The sequence below is a fragment of the Protobothrops mucrosquamatus genome, unplaced genomic scaffold, assembly GCF_001527695.2.
Source record: "Protobothrops mucrosquamatus isolate PMUCROS unplaced genomic scaffold, P.Mucros_1.0 scaffold181, whole genome shotgun sequence".
NCBI classification, from domain to species: Eukaryota; Metazoa; Chordata; class Lepidosauria; order Squamata; family Viperidae; genus Protobothrops; species Protobothrops mucrosquamatus.
In genome coordinates this window covers 1,352,218-1,374,184 of record NW_015386540.1, presented here as the reverse complement: position 1 = coordinate 1,374,184, position 21,967 = coordinate 1,352,218, and the positions used below count along the sequence as shown (strand labels likewise).

General features: G+C 33.6%; 1 protein-coding gene across 18 annotated transcripts in view; it reads left to right on the top strand.

Moving 5' to 3' along the window:
• Nucleotides 1-21,967, top strand: part of NRXN1 (neurexin 1) — an 846,948-nt gene that overhangs the window by 14,050 nt on the left and 810,931 nt on the right. The window contains exons 2-3 of one of the 18 annotated variants that reach the window (XM_015813678.1): nucleotides 6,190-6,207; nucleotides 18,083-18,090. The exons of 16 other annotated variants lie outside the window; for them this stretch is intronic. In XM_015813678.1, coding sequence (XP_015669164.1) covers nucleotides 6,190-6,207; nucleotides 18,083-18,090 — 26 coding nt within the window. Of the gene's footprint in view, nucleotides 1-6,189; nucleotides 6,208-18,082; nucleotides 18,091-20,461; nucleotides 20,480-21,967 lie in introns of all 18 variants that reach the window. One more of the 18 variants, XM_029283677.1, reaches the window with a different exon arrangement.

Sequence of the window (21,967 nt, the reverse complement as noted above, 5' to 3'; positions counted from 1 at the left end):
ACCCCCCTTTGTCATTCATTTAGTACTTGAACTGTTTTAATAATGATTTCAGGTTTGAGTGCATGTAACTTTTGTTCTTTCTAGAAACTAGTTTTCTTAATGGATTGTCTGTCAACTTTTGCTTTCTTTTTCTAATATTATCATAAAGCATGTTGATGAGAAGATAATGTGGTGTTAAAAAACAGTGAGCAACAGCACACATGACTCTCAGAAGCTGGAATAGTGGGTTTTTGTGTAACTGTTAAGTATATTATTACAGAATTTGTTACAAGACCTTAGACTGACTGAGCTAGATTGAAGGAATCCTTATAATATTTTGGAGGGGTTTTTTTAATGCTTCAGTTCAAAGACAGATTTTGTGAGCTTTTAGAAAGCTTTTTCCTCCTTCAATAACTCTCCTAAAATTAATTCTGGGAGCTTGGGAGAAGACAAAGGGGACTCCAGCAACTTCATCAACTTTTCAGTTGGATTGGGAGGTTTAGAAAAAATAAAAAAAATGATGTTAATTTTGACCAGGAAAAAGGAATTTGTATTTATGCTCTTTTTGATTTGCCCATGTTAGTTGTGTTGTAATAATAATCCTGCTTCAGCAAGATGAGAAAACCTACTCAACCTTGACAGCATTCAAAAGCTAAACAGAGAGCCTAGTCAGTACTTGGATGGGAAAGCCCCTGGAATTTCAGAGCTGTGAACTAAACTGGGATGAAGAAAAATCACAGCAGGTAATGGCAATATTCTTCCTTAATTATAGCCAGGAAAACTGCATGGATACATCCATATAGACCTCAGGAGCCAAGGGTACATTTACTTTTGTTACATATTATATTGGACATAATATCTATAATTATATACAGATACTCTCTATGCATATATTATGCATTTTTGTTTTTGGATTAAAGTAGAACTATGTTAGAAAATGATTTAGGGGAAATAACTTTCAACTACTTAAGGTCATTTCTCACAAATAATATTCCCTAAGTAACTCTATATAGAATTTTGAATAGGATTGTTCTTGATGTGAAATAGCTGAGTTACAATTGGAGAAACAAAACATATTTATTAAAAGCTACATGTGCTTACAAGAAATAAAGTTATGAATGATCAAGAACACAAATGATGCTTTATGTTTTTCTTACACTTAAACTTATTGAAAAAAGAATACCAATCTAGATCTCCTAGAATAACAAAAAATATCAGTCACCAAAAACTTTATTTTCAAAACATAGTCCAATTTTTTAAATAAGGAATTTCTGCAGCCATTCTGTAAAAGAATGTTCTTGGTCTAGCTAATTTTGTTTGGTCATTGACTGCATTGCACCCAACTGCTGTCTTTACTATATTCTTCCTGCCTATGAAAACAACACTGTTATTTCTTTGTTTTTCATGTCCTGAGTATTCTAGTCCAGGATCCTCAATTCCCAGTCCATGGACTGGCACCGGTCTGCAGCATGCCAGCAACAGGGCCATACAAACAAGTGAAGTCCCATCTGCAGGATGCAGGGAGCACGCAAAACCATGTCCCCTTCTTAAAAAGAAGACTCTTTTTAAAATCTGGCTCAATGTCCTTAGACAATTTGAACGTTTTCTGTGTAACCACACATACTGTCCTTGTATATTTTCTCTCAACTCATCTTTGTAAAAATAGATTTTCAAAATGTTATTAGAAGATATATATTATTCATAATAATAACATTATTTAATATAAATTAATAATATAAAATCACTCAGATAAGCAGAGTTTAACTCTAAACCAGGGGTCCCCAACCCCAGTTGGTGGACTGGCACTGGGCTGCAGCATGCCAGAAACCAGGCCTCAGAAACAAGTGAAGCCCCATCCATAGGATGCAGGCAGCCCATAAAACCACACCCCCTCCAGGGCCTCTGCTCTTGCCAAACAATCAAGCAGTAAACAATACCATAATCAAGGAACTACCAAGGAGAATATCATATCCCTACCAAAATTGGCAGGACAAACTACTGTATATAAACAGTGAGCAAATCCCCATGCATTCATAGTAATAAAGTTACCTAATTGGATAATGAAACATCTGCAAGCAAACTTGAAAACTCAGTACCAAGGACTCCACAAAACAAAAAGTATACCTATAGGCCATCTCTATGATTGTCTTCAAAATGCTAAATGCCCACTGAGGTGTCCCTGCCCCCATCTTTTCTGGCACTTAAGATGATATTTAAAATCTTTGTTTTTACATTGGCTTTCCATGTATAAGGTGTGTTAGGAAAATATTACATAATTTTACTGTAATCCATTTTACTGCATTTGTTGAACACATACAACATACATTTGGGATGCCTCTTTTATATTGCTTTTATTCTAGTTCATTGTCCAGAAATCTGGAAATGGGCAATACTGAATAAAAATCTAATAAATAACATTTGTGTACATACACAGGTGAGAATGTCACAGTAGGTGGATGCATCTAGTCAACATTGGCTGAAAAAGCTAAATATGATGAGACCTGGTTAATACCTATCAGGAAATTCCAGAATTGTTTATTAGTCAGAGAAAATAATAAAAAAACAATGCCAGAAGACTGCAATGGCAAACAATTTTGGTATTGATCATCATCTGTATTAAGCATGTCCATATAGTCAACAAGTGAATCTGACGCAGTATATACTTAAGTGGTATTTTGAAGTAACTTTTCAAAGTACTATGTTGGAAGAACCAGGACTTTTTTTTGTCATAGAATGCCCAGAATGGAGTTCTGGCACCTTTAGGCAAGGCGGGTTGTATGATCTGTGTGAGTTCCGGCACCTTTTTTTTTTTTTTTTTTTTTTTTTTTACAAAAAAAGCACTGGGAAGAACTGTTGTCAATTTATAATGCTAAAAAGAGTGAAACTGACTTGTTGTAAAGTCTGCTAAATACCACTTTACTAGTGTTATCTAGGACTGTATTCTAAATTTACATTATAACAACAAACAGCAAAAATTGCTTTCTTTATTTAGTTCATGGATTTATAGTGCCATTCAGTTCAACAAAGTGATATATAATAGAAACAAACAATAAACAAAGAAAAATAACCATACAAATAACAAACCAGGATATAAAATATAAAATAATGACCAAACAGTATCATTATCTAAGTAGTTTATTAATTGAATTAAGATGATTTAGAGTTGCTATCTTGAGTATACTTTCTAAAAGACAGGGCTGGCTTTTTATTTGCTCAGTCTTGGGTATTACTGGCTCTTTGGGAAAAAAAGTGGGTAGCCTCAGTTTTAATTTTTAGAGCAATGTTTCTCAACCTTGACAACTTTAAGAGTTGTGGACTTTGCCTCCCAGAATTCCCCAGCCAACATTCAGGGAGTTTAAGTTGACACTTCTTAAAGTTGGTAAAGTTGAGAAACGCTGTCTTAGAGGAATAAGCATAGTAGGAATGATGCATTGATTTGAAAGTACAAAAACCAGAAAACAAAAATGAGGATTTGCTTCTCCCATATATAGTCAGTAGAAAAGAAACAAAAAAAGAAGCATCAGGTAATGAATTACATTTGATTTTGTTTCATATACCTTTGAAATAGGATAAATGAGTTCAGTATAATTGTGCTTCAGTCAATCATTGTACATTAAAGGCTAATTGCTAAATCAACAGTAAACTGAACCAGAAGTGAAAAACAGTACTATATTTAATAAAAGTAATGATTAGAATTTATTTTAATTTTTTTAGTGAGTAAACAAATCTGCCTTAACTGACCGCCTGTGGAAAGTTTTTATTTTGATTTACAGAGTGAGGAATAAAATGTAGGAGGAGATTTTAAAAGAAATCTCATTCAATAAATGGTTGTCATGCTATTTTATGGATGATTATAAGGAAAAGATAAAATAATCATCATTCTGAAGCTTAAAAGCTGTTTTAGATGGCAATTGAAATGTGAATTGCTGAAGTGCCAAAAATGACAAACTCTGTAAAAACTGCAAAAGGTTGTCTTTATGGTATCTTGGATATTGTCTACATATTAATGTAATTATAATTTAATAATAATCTTCAAATATATACGTATACTCTTAGAATAAAATGCAAATTTTAGTTTTGAAATAAATATTTCATAATCAACATTTTACAACGAAGTACCAAAGAAACTGAAAGACAGTACCAGAGAACACTGATAAAATGATCTGCTCAGATAAAACACAATGCTTGCCAAAACAACAGCACATTTTTAAGGTAACAAAAGGACTTAATTAATTGCTAGAAGAAGAAAAGTCACACAGATATTCTTATGGTTTCTTGCACAGTCAACCAGATATTTAGATTGGATTTGGCATTTTTATCTAACTATTGAGTTCTTCCCAAGTACCTGGGATAGGCAAATGTTAATGGTTGATGGTATTAAAGATATCATTGCAGAACATAAGTTGATCTAAGTAAAGCTGCCTTTTGCAATTGACTGATGGTGATTTTGTCAATACTGATGATATTCAAGTGGTGCGCCAAATTTTTTAGGATTGCAGCCAAGACATCTATTACTGTTGGTACTATGTTTGCTTTCTTTTCCCACAGTTGTTCTACTTCTATTTGCAGGACTTTGTTTCTTGCGATTTTTCTCCAGTTCTTTTTCTTCTATTCTGAAGTCTTCAGTTACTGCCATGTCCACTATCAAGCCATTTTTGTTTTTCTTATTGACAGTTGTTAAGTGTGGGTGTTATATTTTATGTATTGGCTATGTAATACTTTGCCTTGCCATGTCCCTTTTCTGTTCTTCATTTGGTCTTTCTTGTGGGTTAGTTTGGTCTCTCTTATGCTTAATAAATTCATGGTATCTTCACTGTCCTTCAGCTATTCTTCCAACTCCCTTTTTTCTTCTTCAGTTGTCTGGTATACTTGCAACATTCCTCACAAGCTTAGTTTCCTTGGTAAGTAGAGTCTGTCAACACTGCTGCATGGATGAAGGGCATGATTATCATTATTTTCCTATCTAGGGCTTTTAGTTCTGTTTGAGTGCATAATTCCATAATTCCAATTGTGTGTTTAATGACTGGAATTGCCCAGATGTGAATTGCTTTGATGGCATTTCTGCCAGTAAGTTTGGATTTTAAGATCTTCATTTTCATGATGTACTCACTTCTAACCTTCTTTTAATTTCAGTGTGCTTAATAATGTCAGCTTGAGGAATGCCCAGGCAATTTGTAGTGATCATCTTCATCCAGGCTCTTGGTATTATGTCCATAATACATCTTGATTCTTTTAGTTTTCACTAATTTTCCCATTGATAATAAGGCATATTTGTCCAGTCCAAACTCCGTTGCAATATCTTGACTGTATGAACAGAGAATGTTGAACAGCAATTTTATTTCACACAATGTTTTTCCATACAGATTGTATAGCCTGGCAGATGTTTTTGCTGTTTAGTGGCCATGGTCTGGATTATTCAGTATTGTTGACAGAAGAATCAATGCAATAACAAACAGTTGTGGTGAGAGTGTGTCTCCTTGATATTAACCTCTACCTGTCTATCACCATTGATCAGCAACTGTATCTTCCACTGTGCCATTAATCTTTGCACAAAGCTTCTGATGTTTCTATTACTCCTGTTATTTCTAGGCAATTGATTATCCAATCATGTGGCAGGAAGTCGAATGCTTTCCTGTAATCAGTCCAAACTACATTCAAGTTGGTCTTCCTTTTCTTAGTTTTCCAAAATCATCTTGTCGGTTAGGAGCTGATCTTTTGTTCCTCTGCTGTTTGGATGGTTTTCTTTTTGCTCAGGTGGAAAGAACTTGTTTTCAACTAGATTCTGTTGGACTGCATCCACTACCTCATCAGTTAGCTACTTGGAAGTTGTTGGTAAGCAGGCAATTGGCTTGCAGTTGCCTTTTGCCTCTATAATCCCCTATTGTTAGATCTTTCATTATCAGATAGGTTTTGCTAGATGTTAACCAGTCTTTGATTTCACCTCCTTTGCAATGTGTTGTTAAATTGTTTTTCAATGAGATGGCGTAGATATTTCAACTAAAAATGATGTATCTTATCTTCACCTGGTTCCTGACCAATTCTTGATCTTCCTTGCCCTTTTCTTCACCATTTCTGCTACTATTACCAATTCTTTCATTTCACTTTCTTTTTTATTCTTATCCACCTCCTTTACTCAACCTGAATTCTACTTGCATTTCCTTGGGTTGTCCATAGCTTCTGTAGGAGATGACCAGGCTGAGCCTGAGGGAGAGGTTAAATTCATAATTAGTCTTGAGAGCCTTTGGGCCCACAAATATCTAAGTCCAGCATACTTTGAATTCCATTGTCTCTTATTTACTGCCAATTTGCTTTGACCATTAGTAATTCAGATTCTTGTAGAGAGCATTAGTATTAACCTATATTCATTTGAACTACCTGGACTCCTGATTTCCTAAGTTTGACAGCTGCGCCCAGATCTGCTCTGCTTCTTCTTTGTCAGATGTTGACTGGTTCACTGCAGTATTTCCTCTGACGGATTGGTAGAAACATTTCTGATTTGACTGAAATTGGAGATTGTGCTTATGGTGTGCAATTAGAGATATATATCTGGTGATCTTCTTGGCTATAATTGCAATTTGGTTCTTTTTATTTCCAGTGCTTCCTTGATCTTCTTTCTAGGTAATATTTCTTGGGCAGATATGTTTTGGTTTTCATTTTCTTGTTCTACTATATCTTTTCTTTCATCTGTTTTAGCTTGTTTGGTTCTGATATTAGCATACTATCTTATTTTCCAACTCGATCTTCCGTTTGATGGTGCACTGGCTTTTTTTGTTGGTATTGCATCCCAGGTATTCAGTTATAACTGCAGCTGTGCTGTACATTAGTTGGTTTGTTTCTTGCAGTGAGCAGGTGGTTATATTTAATATTACAGCATTGATATCTTTCAATATTTGTGCTATTTTGTCAGGCTGCAATGCAGTCAACCTTATTTTGTTGCTTTTGTGCTCAGTTATTCTTCATTTCAATTCTTTTTCAGTTAGAGAGTTTCTTTCTGAGAAGGAAGAGGAGACTGGTACCTGGTTTGGGAATGAAAACAATATAATACCTAGGCTGGCTTCTTCTACTGCTGACTCCCCCTGATTTATCTCTACAGTCTGAGCTACATCTGGCAAGGCTTTGATTTCTTTGCTGTAGGAAGACCTTTGCAGTACTTCCAGTTCTGTTTCTGTGAATACTTTGTTTCATATTATAAATCAGCATTGATTGGGTAGCCTGTTTTCTGTCATTTCTGATTCTGCATGGTGTTCTTTCCAGAACTCATGTGTTCTTTTGGGATATTCTCTTCTTGTTGAATTTGATTTGTAATAATAGATCATTATTTTTTGTGTGTGTTTTCAATCTTTGTATATATTTCATGAGTAAAAAACTTCCAGTAGTCCTGCAACTTCTGGCTCTGCTTAGCCAACAGTCCTAAGTCCAGTACCTTATTTGTCATCAAATGTCCAGATACTCCCCATACCTGCTGTGGTTCTTATTGATCCCATATGGGTTTCTGTAAATTACATCTCATCATACTATTCATCTGGCTTCTCTGATGAGACCTGTCCAATATGGTTGAACCTCTGGCATAGCTTTCATTTTCCTTAGAACATACAACACCACAACTACATCAGGGTAGTTGTTCATTAGGGTTGTTATTACGTTGTCATACAACCACCAGATGTTTAGATCAGATTTGCATTTTTGTGCAGCTATTCAGTCCTATATTATTGTTAGTATTATTATAATATTTGTACTGCCCAGGTATTTAACAATTCTGGGCATTTCTTGGCACAAGGTATTGGATAATCATCCAGGATCAAACATACAACATATTTATTATGTTCAAATATATTCATATTCTCAGACTATGGAAAACTGAACCCAATCAAAATACTACAGATTGTAGTATTTTCCCATTCCCCATTTCCCAAAATCAACAAAATGCCAGTTGAGATAACAGGAAAACATTTGGATGGTCATATGTTCCAAATATGGACTGTTTAAGTAAGTGCCACATTGTATAGAACTTATGGGGTCCTATAAGCCTTTCTTAGTGAAACCACTCATAATATATGCTTCCAATTTCTCATTTCCTGTCTGTAATTTCACTCCTACATGTTGCCCATGCTTTCACGTTCTCACTGGTCTGTATAACTGTACTCCTGCACATTGTTCATGTTTTCAATTTATCATTGTCTGTCACTCCACTCATAGCTGCTGCATTAAAAGAAAAGTATAAAAACAAATCATTCTTTCCCTTCACTGTATTTATAGAATAAAATAAGTATCATCCCTAAATTATCCAAACTACTCATCTTTTATAGTTACTCATCACTCATAAACTTCCAACAAGGAACCCTTTACCTGCAAACAAGCAAATAAACAAGCAAGCAAGCAAGAGAAAAACAAATAACCTTATTAGAGAGGACTACCTGGATAACTCTTCTGGTTTACTTTGTTATCTAATCAGTGAAGTGGCCATCTCAGATGACAATTGGTATGGAGTAGCGACAAATTGAATGTTCATCAGGAAATAAAAAATGGTGTGTCATTAGAGTTGGAACTGCACAATAAGTTACTTACGTCTTAGATATGATGGAGAATGCCACTGTTGCTATTGTTAAAGTAAGATGTAGCTTCTGTAAATGGACTATGGGGAAGCTGCTTTTCTTCTTTGCCTTAGAGCAAAGAAGCACAGGTGGAAAAAAACCTGTGATGCTGTAGACAGTATCTAGTAATCAACCCCCTCCCCAGACCCACTATCACTATTTGCCTTTTGTAGGGTTTCTTTCTCAGTCTGATAAAGATTATGGAGGTCATTACATAAAAAGGTATCTGTAAACTTCTCCATGATTAGTGATTTGTCTTCTCAACAGTTTATAGGAAGACTCTGAGAATAATTCTCAGAAACTCTCTAACACAGCTCCATATTGAAAAGAGTTCTTTTTAAATAATTATTCTTATTAAATTTACAGATATAGAGATAAAAATGAATACAAAAAATGAAAATATAAAAGTAAAAAATCAAAAATGGTATGAGAAAAAAATTAAAAAGGAAAAATAAACCATACCCCCCATAAAAAAGAAAAAGGAATTCAAAGAATTACTTTCCCTTCACCAAGACAAATATAAACAATTTCACAATTTATCATCTTCTTGAATATTATAATTCTTTTCTTCCCATAGCTCATCTCTTATCTATAAAACCTCATTCAGTCCTCTTTGAGAAAAACCAATTAAATATATCAGAAAGAGCATCATATATATTTAAACTTGATCACATAAGACAACTTAATATTTCTTCCTTTTGCTTTTAAAAATATTTATGTTTATTCCCTTTAAAATATTTATTCCCTTTATTACTAGAAGTTAATTTCTTTTCACTTTGTCTTTTCTTAGGAATGCCTTCATATTTTATCAGATTTTTTTTATAAATCCAAGATAAGATTGTTGTCCGAGTCACTCTTCTGATTTATTATTTGTGTGTCTCTTATATTTATTGATATCAGCCAGTTTAATTTGTAAATCCAATGTAACATCTTTTCCCATATCATTCTTGTAATGTGTCATTTTAGATCCATATTCAAAACAACCTCAGTTTCAATCTTTTCTTCTATCACCTTTGTATACTAGCAAACGTATGAGACAGTTCTGAGTACATTGTTGCAAAATATCCTTGAATTCTCCCTGAGTTAAAATACTTATCTCCATCCTGTATTACTGAGTCTCTCGCCTTTAATTTCAATCTTTAGTTCTTTCTGATTGCCTCTGGTGTCCAGCCTTCAAAGTTTCTTAATATGTTTTTATCTAATGTGCATTTTGTCATGGAAAGATTTCTTATACTTAGATTCGAAATCTTCATATATTTTAATAAGATTTAAACAACCCACTGGAAGGATTCTTATATTTAATTTCAAAATCTTATTTCTAATGCATCTGGCCCCCTAGTCTGTTTATAACTTTGCAAAATCAACATTTTGATTACACTTTTGCTATTTGTTTGTTTGTTTTTTTAATGAGTTCTTACATGAAACTTACTTTGCTGAGGATTAAAGGAGAATTACCTGGTGTGATGAAAGCCAAAATCTACCATGATTGATGTATTTACAGATTGCTGTAGGAATAAAAACTTAAGACAGAAGAAGGGTTTTTTAAGTCAAATGACTGAATTTGAAACACTTAAACATAACCAAGATGCATGTATTAATAAGTCTACTATGTCGTGCGTATAAATTGCTATTAAAATATGACAAGCAGATAGAAAAAGTAGACAATTGTATGATAAAATTAATACAAATGTTTAAACAGTTACAGCAATGGTAAGACTTACCAAAAATACTCATAAAATTTACCACGTGCTATAAGTTTAAAAAATGGTAAAAAAATATTTTATAAAAGATACAATAGTTGCAAAGATCCTTCAATAATTGAACAAATAGATAAATTATACAACAGAAAATTCTGAAATGTGACGATACAGAAGGAACAGTTTATCATGTGTAATAGTCATGTAAAAAATATCCCCACAAAAGTACTGGAAAGAAATACATAGCATTATTTAAAAAAAATAAAAATGAAGTTTGAATTGAAACACCAGGTTTATTTTCTAAACTAGTAATTGTTTCACGGTAAATAAAAGAAAAAAATAACTATTTAATGAGACATATGTTGATGACTGCAAGGGAAAAGAGAAAAGAGACACTTTGCAGGCAATATCAGACTTGAAAACCAAATTTGGGAAATGCTCAGCCGTGTAAAAAATAATAGTATAAATTCAGAAGATAGATTTTATTAAATTTTAGCAAGAATAGCTCACCTATATATCAACATCATACAACAAGCTAACATTGGACACTTAGAGTACAGTTTTTAAGAGGGAAATAATTGATGTAAAGGCAGTAATTAGAAACAGTTCCAATGTTTCCAAATATGTGAATGCAATCATCACTTGGGTACAGTGGAAGGGAATTTAAAACAATGTAGTTTCCCAACATTGTTTTTACTATTGCTCCTTTCCTTTATTTATTAAATTTATTATTATTTCCTTCAAAATATGACAAATATGACAAATAGTGGTGTTATCAATATTATCAGGCTTACAGTTTTCTTTAAGAAGGCATAAGCTTAATTCTATACATATATTTATTTAATTTTGAATTGCATTAAAATTGTAAAAATCATATATATTTAATGATGTTTTATTGTTGACATGTTTTTTTGTCTTTTTAATGTATTTATTTATTCTCTTCTTTTAAATGTTTTAATAAATAAATTATAACATCAACAACACAATCATATCTTTTTTGGCTATGGCAAAAAGTTTTTATCTTTTTGAATAGATCGTCTCTGAGGAATTCACCTGAGAGCCAGACTTGGAATTGATAAAGTGACACAACTGTATACCCTGAAATTCAAAGACACTGAGTCAAAAGACTCCTCCCCCCACCATCTTTTGGCCAGAATGCTAAAAAGGAGGAGATGTACCAGTGTTTGTAACCAACAAAAGCCCCCATCTCTATTATGCACACTTACTTTCAGTGTTTCTTCAGGGAAATGGAAATCATGTTTTGTTTCATCTTTTTTTTTTAAAAAAAAAATCAATTGTTAATGCAGGGAGTCTAAACAAACCAAATTGAAATTAGCTGACTCTTTAAAATGGCCACAATTCATTCTGGATGGTGACTGGAAGTTGATTTTCCTATCAGTAGATGATGCTGACTAGAAAGAAAAAATCAGGAAATGTACTAATTATTCTCTTGAAATAACCTTGAACTGAAGTTTTTGTTACAGTAATAGTTATACTGTCTACTCCCAGGTTGAAGTGACACAAAGCAAAGGCAGCATTTTCTATGCTGTATAAACCAAGGCCTAAGCTGGAAGCATCAGAAACATTTGCAGAATGTAACAGAATAATTCTTTGTGCAGGAAAAAAAAATCATACAAGGATACCTGGCTTGGTAAGAGTGCTTGTGCAAAAGATATTGGTAGAGTAATTGCAAACTGAATAAGAGTCAGCAGATTAATGCTACAGGAAAAATAAAAACCTGCATCTACTGAAATGTTACTTCCATATTCTGAGAAGAAATAATTCTATACTACTGTTTTGATCAAACCATACCTCAAATAGTTATCCAGTTCTGAGCATCAAAGTTCAACAAATTACAGTAGAACAGGTTTAGACAAGGGCAATGAAAAAGATTAGAGACTATGTCTGTATAAAGAAAGTTGTATGTTTAGCCTTGAGGAAAGATAACCAAGGAAATAATATAAAACTTCTTTTTGAATACCTGAAAGGAGGTCAGGATTTATTCTTGCTTATTCCCAGAGGACCAGACATTCAATAATGGATTTAAGTGACAGAAAAACAGATTCTAGTTGAATTATTCTAATGGTATAAGCAGTTTGACAGTGGAACCAATTTTCCAGTGAAATTGGGGTTCCCCCTACTTTAATTCAGTTAATGAAAGGCTAGCCTGTCATTTGTCTGGAATATTTTAACAAGGAATTCTTTCATTGAATAGAGAATAGAAATAAACAGCCTATATCAGGGGTGTCAAACTGCTGGCCCACGGTCTGGATGCATCATCCAGAAGCCACACCCATCCCATTGCCGGCAATGGCAAAACCGTCCCGATATGTTGCGTGATGTCATGTGACATCACGAGTTTGACATGTCTGGCCTATACAGTCCCTTCCATTTCTATGATTTTATAGTTGTATGATTGATGTACAGAATGGAAAGGCAGTTTCTTATTATATTTTTGATCTAATACAAATTCATTACATGGGTTTTATGAGGCTAGTTTTGTCTCAGTCTCCAGTGAAATATAGGAAGAAATGATGCTAATAGATTTTAGGACCTAAAATAATATATAACTATTATTATCCTTATAAAGTTGTCAGTGAAGTGATGATGTTAGAAACTGGCTCAGGGATTATTATTTTTTATTGTGACAGCAGCAATATTCTTACCAAAACACAATTTTCCTTAGTTTCTGAGTAAACATGCAATGCAACTTCACTCCTAAATGCAGAATAGTAGTGATGTTTTCAGATCTGTTTAGATTCTTATAGCCATACAATAGTAGAGAATACATATAGTTCAGGGGTCAACTCTTGTATTTTAAGTGTTTTCTGAGCTTACTTTCCTGCAGATATTTTGTAAGGCCAAGTAAGATCACTCACTAGTGCATGGGAGAATGAATTTTGCTGATTGTTTTTATATGACTAGTTTGTCTTGCTAGATTTATGTTTTTTTCTTTGATAGTTCCTTGATAAAAATATTGTTTCTTCCCTAACACCATTTATTTTTCTTTGATATTATAATAAGATTTTAATATTTTATATTCATTTTAATATTTTATATTCATTTGGCTTTTATTGTTGGTATTTGAATGCTGGGTTGTACCTAGTTGTGTCATTCTGCTGGAAGATGTTAGTTCACCAATTGACTGGATTCTTAATAACTTTAAATATTTTCATATTTCTTCTGCAAGGATGGGAAATGTTTTAAAGCCAAATTGGAGTGCACAGGGTGGGGGAGATAAGATTGAAACAAGTCCCATTATATAAGTAGAATTTAGTTTTGTGCTGAATGTAAACTACTTTCAATATTTTATTCAAATGTTCTTCCTGATTTTTTTTACTCTTAAGGTACTTTTTTTAAAAAATAACAATTTCAGGAAGTATGTCTATAAATAAGAGGGATTAAATCACCGATGAGAAAGCACATCTTTAAATAAAGAGATAAATAAACTATTACTACATATATTGAAGTCATATCACAAATATAATCTAAATAATTTGCAATGGTTGTACCACTGAAATGGGTAAAATAGCTACTACTATCAACATCTGAAATAGAATTCTGATATATTATGCAATTATAACTTTAATCATTTTATAAAAAATAAATTGTTTATATTTATGGTCATAATTCTTAAATTGTTGTAAACATTTAATAATAAAATGTATTTATTTATTTAAGAATGCTTTTATGCTCCTTAAATATTTTGAGTCTGCTGTACATTTTTCAGATTCTTAAAAAAATGTTGGCATGCCCTCTCTTTAGCTGTCTTTGAAGGCCAATATAGGAATATTCCTTACTCGGAGAAACAATTTCTCTGTGATTCTGGACACACACAAAAAGCAGAACATGTGCTTCTCCAGTGTACCACAGAGACATTTGTACTAGCCTCATCTCACTGTTCCTGCATAAATACTCAGGTGCAAAGGACACTTCTCTACTTCCTTGCTACTTTCACATACTAACCCTTCTAAATTATACAATGTTGTGAGGTACTGGGTAGCAGTGTTGACAAATTTTTGGATGATGAAAAAGAAATGTGCCATAAATTAGATTTATTGAGCATCTAGTTCATCAAATTAGATAAATTTGATAGTTCTGTAATTTGTTTGTTATAGTCTTCCACATTCTAAACTTTTATGGGCACTATGCCCATCTAATTCTCCTACCCCTTGTTTTGGATTCTTATAGACTTTTATAAATAATTTCTATTTTAATATCTTCTACTTTTCTCATTTTTTTTTAGTTTCTGGTGTATTGTCTATGTTTTTTAATTGACTGTACCTCTCCCTTTATATGCTGGTCTATGACCAAAAAAAAAAGATTTCGTATTTTGATAATCACTGATAAACAATTTTGAAACTTTAAAAAGTGATAGCCACTAATATTATTTAGCCTTTGCCTCAGATTTTTCTAATATTGTTTTCATCTTATTCTTTCCACTTTACATTGTTCTAATACCTTTGAAACTTCATTGACTATAAGAAAGATCATGGGAATCACAAAGTAATGTTTGAAATTACCTGGATAAGACTGATATATTACTTTCTACTCAGTGGAAAGAATTCAATAGATTTTTTTAATACATTTTATATCTTTATATGCAAACTTCAGTGGTAAAACATGCTCTATTAGATCACAGCAGTGCATATTATAGCTTGCTTCATGGAGCAGTAGGAAAGCACAGGCCCAGAAAGTTTTGGGAGAACTCTGAATTTTTTGTGAGTGTTTGAATATAGGAAAACTGCAGTTTTATGATAGAGTTGAGCAAAAGGCTAGTTGAGCATTTCCAAGCCAGCTAATGATTTGGCCTATGTTTTGCAGATGTACTGATACTCTGAGAATCAAGATTAATAAATGAAGAGGAGCTGTTTAAGAGACTGTACTTCCATCTTTTTAGCCCATTTCACCACTCATTCCCAAATAATACATGAATGTTTAAACTGCAAATTGCTTTGTGATCTGGCCATAGCTGATTGGTCAGGTATGGAAAGTAGTTTGGCACTGGGCGGATTAATAATGTGTTGTGTCAATATCTCTATAACTCTTAACATTGAGGTATCTGCTGTATACTAACATGGTTTTGTGTTTAATGATCCAGATTTCTATAAAAGTCCTATTTAAAATAGGCAAAGTGCGGCAAAAGTCAATGTGTTTCACTAGTTTAGATCCTACTTCCTTCTTGATCACAGGGCATTGCATTATTCAGACTAATTCAGCTTGTTCTTTGTATCCTTATGTTCATTACATGAGAAATAACATATAAAGTAAGAGACACTGATGAGAGATCAGACTCTATGATTTGTAAATCTATATTCTTGATGTTTCTTTTTAATAATTAACAGTGATCATTCATAGAACTCATGCACTTTTATCAGGACTCTAGTTTTGTTGTGTTTCTGGATTTCTGGCATAGTTCTAAGCAGTGCTTCTTGAACACAATCCTGCAATTTTGATGAAGGATACCTTTAATTATAGCTGTCAGATAACAAGTGAAATCCAACAATTATTGCTGTGTATAATTATTAGCTGTCAATCATTTTACTAGTGCATTGAATTCTTTCTTTCTGGGCCATTATTTTTCCCCATTAGAATCCACTTCTTTCTGATATTTTTTGAAATACTATTTTTAAAAAGAATTTTGAATCCACTTCTCTGTTTTGTGAGTAATTAATTCTATATACTTAATTCATAAGCTTCTGAATAAGATATAAATTGTAAAACATTTCTTTTTATTCAGACTTTTTAGATTGGAAATGAATGCAGATTATATCATTATGAAACATAACAATGGAGTTGGTGTGTTAGAACAAAAGTTCAGCCTTCTGCTTCCAGCTACACAGCTGTCCCAAACATTGAGTCAACAGCCTGGATATTGTGTGGAAGTCACGTAAAGCTCTCTTCTTTGAAAGCTTAAGCAAATGTGGATGGTATATATTATTCTGACAGTGATTCATTTTCTGAAATAACAGTAAATAAGTCACAGAAACCTAGTACTTTTGTGAAGTTCTGATCTTTATGGCGTTCGCTTGTACATTATAAAGTTACATGAAATTATACCTCAGTGCTGGAGATACAAGGGGATTTGGAGTTCTATAGATTCTTAATGTCAGGTGCAAGTAACCAGGAACAGCAGTTAAATTCAATGCACTAATTTTATTACCTGCTACTTACACATGAGAATCTGCTCTATTAATGGTGAATGCAAATTGGCACTAGATAAGAATCAATGGAATTAATTGGGGGCCGGACTCAGTCTCTTTTATCAAGTTTTATAAAGGTGTGGGGGGAAAAGGGTTGGTATAAGTAATGGGGTTCAGGGTGGTGTTCAGGGAAGGAATTGGGATGGGAGTAGGTACAACAATGGGGTTGCCCCCAATGACATTCCAAGCTTTAGCAAACAAACTATCATCCAGGTACAAGTATTCAGTGGGATAGTTAATATCATAATAAGTAACTGCAGTCAACAAAAATAGCAATAATTATAAAGCATATCAATTAATCAATAAGCATAAATCATCTTAATAAATTACAAAATCAATTTCCATTAACTCATTTTGCTAACCATTGATAAAAACTTTCCCATGTTTTAAAATAGACTGAGTCTTCTTTGTCTTTAATCTCTAAAGTTAGTCTTTCCATTTCTGCACATTCTAGAATTTTCCTAATTATAATCTCATCCGATGGTACATTTTCATTTTTCCAATATTGGGCAAATGCTAGTTTCGCAGCTATCACTATATGTAATATTAAATACTCATTCTCTTTGCCATAATTAGATCCTAGTATTCCTAGCAAAAACAATTCTGGCTTAAATTCTATCTGTACTTTAGTCATCTTTTCCAGCCATATATGAATCTTGGACCAAAATTTCTTTGCACTAGGACATACCCACCAGATATGGTAGTAAATACCTGGCTTTTGTTTACATTTACAACAATTATTCGAAATACTTTTAAACATTTTCGCTAACCTTACTGGTACCATATGCCATCTATAAAACATTTTATACAGGTTTTCCTTATATGAGGCTGCTTTAGTCAGTTTAATATTTCTATCCCAAAGCTTTTGCCAAGTTTCTAAATCTATAGAGTACCAAAAATGTTTTGCCCAAATTATCATTGTCTCTTTTACTTGTTCTTCCATCTTCCATTTTAGCAGAAATCTATAAAGTTTCTTAATCAAATTTTCATCTGTTTTCAAGAGTGTTTGATCAAAATCTATCTGTTCTTTATAAAATCCCAATGTCTTTAGATCTTTCTCATATCTTGTTTGAATTTGTAAGTAAGGCCACCATGATAAGTCAATACCTTGTTGTTGTAGATCTTGCCTATCTTTACATTTTCCATCCTTGTCCAAAATGTCTTTATAAGTAACAAGTTTGTCATAATTGATTAAATTTGGGTAAGCAAAAGCTTTCATTGTTGAAAGCCACTCTGTATTTTAATGTAATTTTTTTGTTTTATTCTCTCCCATTCTAAAAGGAGTACATTCCTTATAGCATGGTTTTGAAAGTATCTGTGTATTTTGTTTTTCCCATACCACAGAAAGGCATGCCAACCCAATTGTAGGTCATGCCCCTCTAGGTAGAGAAGTCTTTTATTTCAACATTATCCATTTTTTTGATCCATGGTAAGATGGCCAGACTCAGTCTCTTGTGGCTACATAAGGATTCCAAACTGATAGTGTGTTTGACCCCACCTTCGGACTCTGCCTGTCTCTCCTACATTAAAAATAGTAATAATTGGGTTTTTAAGAACATAATCTTGAAGTCTATTTTTCATCTTCAATAGGCTAATCCTTTTAATAAAATAGATTGCATAGTTTTAATGGGATGCTCTTTCAATCATATTTAGACTTGCAGGTTCAGTTTTAGAAATTGCATTGACTTAAGTGGGCATTACAGAGCATAGGATTAAAGACTAAATGTTTAATTATGTGGGTAATACTAATAGTAATAAAAGCATAATCAATTATAATCCCATTTTCACAACTACTGGAGCTTGCCTTGTGATGGCAAAACATTGGGGAAATTGTTTTATGGCTTTTGGGATCCACAAATTGCATTTTATTTTCTTTCCCTGCACATTTTTTACTATTGGTGTAGAAAGACTATGCCAGTCCTTTCTTCTAAGTTGACTGCCATCGTTCACAGCTAATTTTTTTTCTGGAAAAAATCAGCATATGTTTGGACAATTTGCTAGCTTGCTTTGTCACAAAGAAATTGGCATTACTGTGCCACCCACTCTGTTATTTTATCCATTGCCAGGCTGCCTAAATTCTGACAACCATTTTTCATGTCATTTTTCCAGATGAAAGGTTTAGAGCTTGATATTTTCAGCAGGATAGGGTGTATGTGAATATAATCTTATGGCCATTAGACATATACTCAAAATGGTTTCTGACATAGCACTATTATATTTTTTAGCAATCTTGAAGCTTTTTACTAAACAAGACTGCTTGATAGAAATGTGAATGATTATTTCTGTGAATGAATTCTGCTTTACTGAGCAACATATAGAATTGCATATTAGTTGCTTTTTATTGAAGGGTGGGCTTTATAAATCAGTGAACAGACTAATAAAAATTTGAAAATATTAAAGCAGAAGTAGTTAAAATATTGTGGTATAAAAGAGCAGAAGCATTATAAAGATGAACTCAAAAACAACGCACAATGAATTGAACAAAGAAAGCAATGGAGGCAAATGATCTCTGCCTGGCATTAAAATAAACCAGATGAACTTCCCTAAAAAGAGCATTCCACACATTTCCAGTGTCAAATTGACCTATCCTGCAGCCTTTGAAGAAAGATCTCTTACTGCTTGAATATATTCTTTTATGCATCCTCAACCCCAAACAATGAAAACCTTAAAAGTCAAAAACTGTATCTGAGTATGCCAGAAACAAACTGAGAGCCAGAACAATTGGCAAACCACAGGTAAAATGTAATCATAATGCACAGTCTCAATTAATAGCCTCACACGTGCATTTTGGATTAATTGCAATTTCCAAATTGTCTTTGGAAATCTCATGTAAAGCACATTATAGTAGTCCAATCTAATTACTAATTACTCTTATACTACTAATGTTGAGTATCCAGAAAAGAGAAGAAAATGTAATCTTAAAGCATATAAATAAGCTCTCAAGAGCTGAATGCATAGAAGAATACCTGAATGCACAGGTAATACAGACAATGTACAATTGCTGTTGTTGTAAAGAAAGAAATCATAGTTTAACAATATGCATTCTTTGCACACCAGCATCACCAGATTTTACCCTTGAAATCTCAAATTAAAAGATCAGATACCAAGATATGGAAAATACTTTTGCCTAATATCTTAGACCAGTGATGGCGAACCTTTTAGAGACCGAGTGCCCAAATTGCAACCCAAAACCCACTTATGTATCGTCGGGTGCCGGGTGGGCGTGGCCCATTGGATGGGCATGGCCCATTGGGTGAGCGTGGCTGTGGTGGTAACAGCAGACTGGGTGGAACTAAAAAGTTCAATCAGTCAATTCCAACTTTGCGAGATCTTTTTTTTTCCCACGAGAAGTTGAAATTGACTGAACCTTTTTTTTTTTTTGCACATGGCGGAGGCCTAAAGCTAAAAGGTTTTATAAAACCCAGCTGAAGGCCTAGGACTGGGGCAACGGCACGTGTGCCCACAGAGAGGGCTCTGCGTGCCGCCTCTGGCACCCGTGCCATAGGTTCGCCACCACAGTCTTAGACCCTCAACCTATTGGAGATGATGGCAGTTTCTTAAATGATCACCTTTGATACAACAGTTTAAATTTAACTGTTAAGAACTTATAAAGCTTACAAAAATACAATGCAATGCATAGAACAATACAAATGTGAGAACATTTATGTACCATTTGCCATGATTCTGGGAAAGGGCAATTCTTTGTTTCCCTCTGTGGAAAAGAAGACTGAGAAAGAAGAGACAACTTTGCCTAAATTGTCTCCAAGGCATATGAAAGTCAGAAAGCTAAATGTGGACTGGTTGAAAGAAGATGTAAGGAAATGAGGTAGAAAAGTATTTGGAGATAAGACCTCAACAGGATTATCAATCCTGTCAATCAAAAACTCCCTCAGGTTCTGAAGTCTCTGGGGAAATATTTTAATGGGTCCTTCAGTGGTTTCTCATTGGTAATCTAAACCTCAAGAGGAAGCTATTGATAAAGTTTTGATAGATGTCTCCTCATTCCCCAGTCCAAAACTAGTTTTACTATACAGTCTTAACCAGATCCAAGCTATGACCTATCACATGTATTACACAGAAAATGAATAGAAAGAGTTCTAGATATGTCACAATGAGCATCAGTTGCTGAGCTAGTTATTAGTTTGGCCTCTGTGTAATTATTTAAGTTTCCCAGAATAGTCACAATCACCTCTACGATCAGTTCAGCCAGCTATTATGGAGGGGTCATGGACTAGAAAAATGGTTTTATCTCATTGGCTTAGTGCCAAACACAGGCTGTCAAAATTGGTGAAAAAGCAGAAGAATTTCCTGAGATGAGAATGGAATGTCTACACATAACAGTTATGCTAGGCCAGTTATACCCATGCAAAATAATATGTATATTTATCTATTAGATTTATAGGCCAGACAACTCCAGGTTGCTCACACAGTAAAAGCAATATGAAATAATAACAAATATAGCCTAAAAGGGGGGGGGGAATAATCTACTACATTATCGTTTGAATGGATACAATATATGTGCAGGTTTGGAATAATTGTATATGTATGATTCTGGTGGATCTCAAGCATAGGAATTATTTAAGAAAAACAAAGGTAGAGTGATCAGATTTCTACTTTAGATTTTTTTAAAAAAAAATACTTCAGAAGATTCACTCCCTTGCTTCACAAATAGCAAATAGTCTGATGGTTCACCTCAGCTCTCTAATCACTGGGCGCAGGGTCAGGGAGACTTTATGTCTTCTTCATTTGATTGCTCCAGCTATCCAACTAGTACCTGTATTTAATCAGCCTCATATGATTCTTGGCCTGGTGTCTCATAGGGCTGACATTCCACAAGTTCATCTAGAACAGCTTTTTCAAATTCAGATTCAGAATATGACTTCTGAACTTGGGTCATGACAGGCTGGGAATTCTGGAGCTGCATTCCAAAGTGTGAGTTTGTGAGAAAACTGATCTAAATCTTTTGGCAATACAACCATTTGTTCCGTGAATATTCCAATTTATAATGATACCGAATGATATTTATGACAGGTCCTCATAATTCCAGCCATTTCATCATCCCTGTGATCTGGGCACTTGGCACTTAGTTTGCAACGATGATGTTGTATCAAGCTGTAATCACATGATCACACTTTCAAACATTCCCTGCTAGCTTCCCACAAGCATAGTTAATGGGGAAGATGGCAAGAAGTTATAATTTGCAGTCTTCTGAGGCCCACATTTGACAACCTGCTTGGTCCTCAATTAATGATGGAAACTGGGAGTACTGGAATTGCAATTTTAAGTGATGTGACCAAGTGACATTGCATTTTGCAACTATGAGATTTAGTAATAGCAATTCTGCTCCCAATTGCTATCATAATCCAAGGACTACCTATAATTCTACAGATCAGTGAGGAAATCCTATTGTGCATTCTTTCTAAGAGATTGGATATAAAATTTACAATATTAATTGTAAAAACATTAAGAAAAACATTAATTTTCTGTAAACTTTATA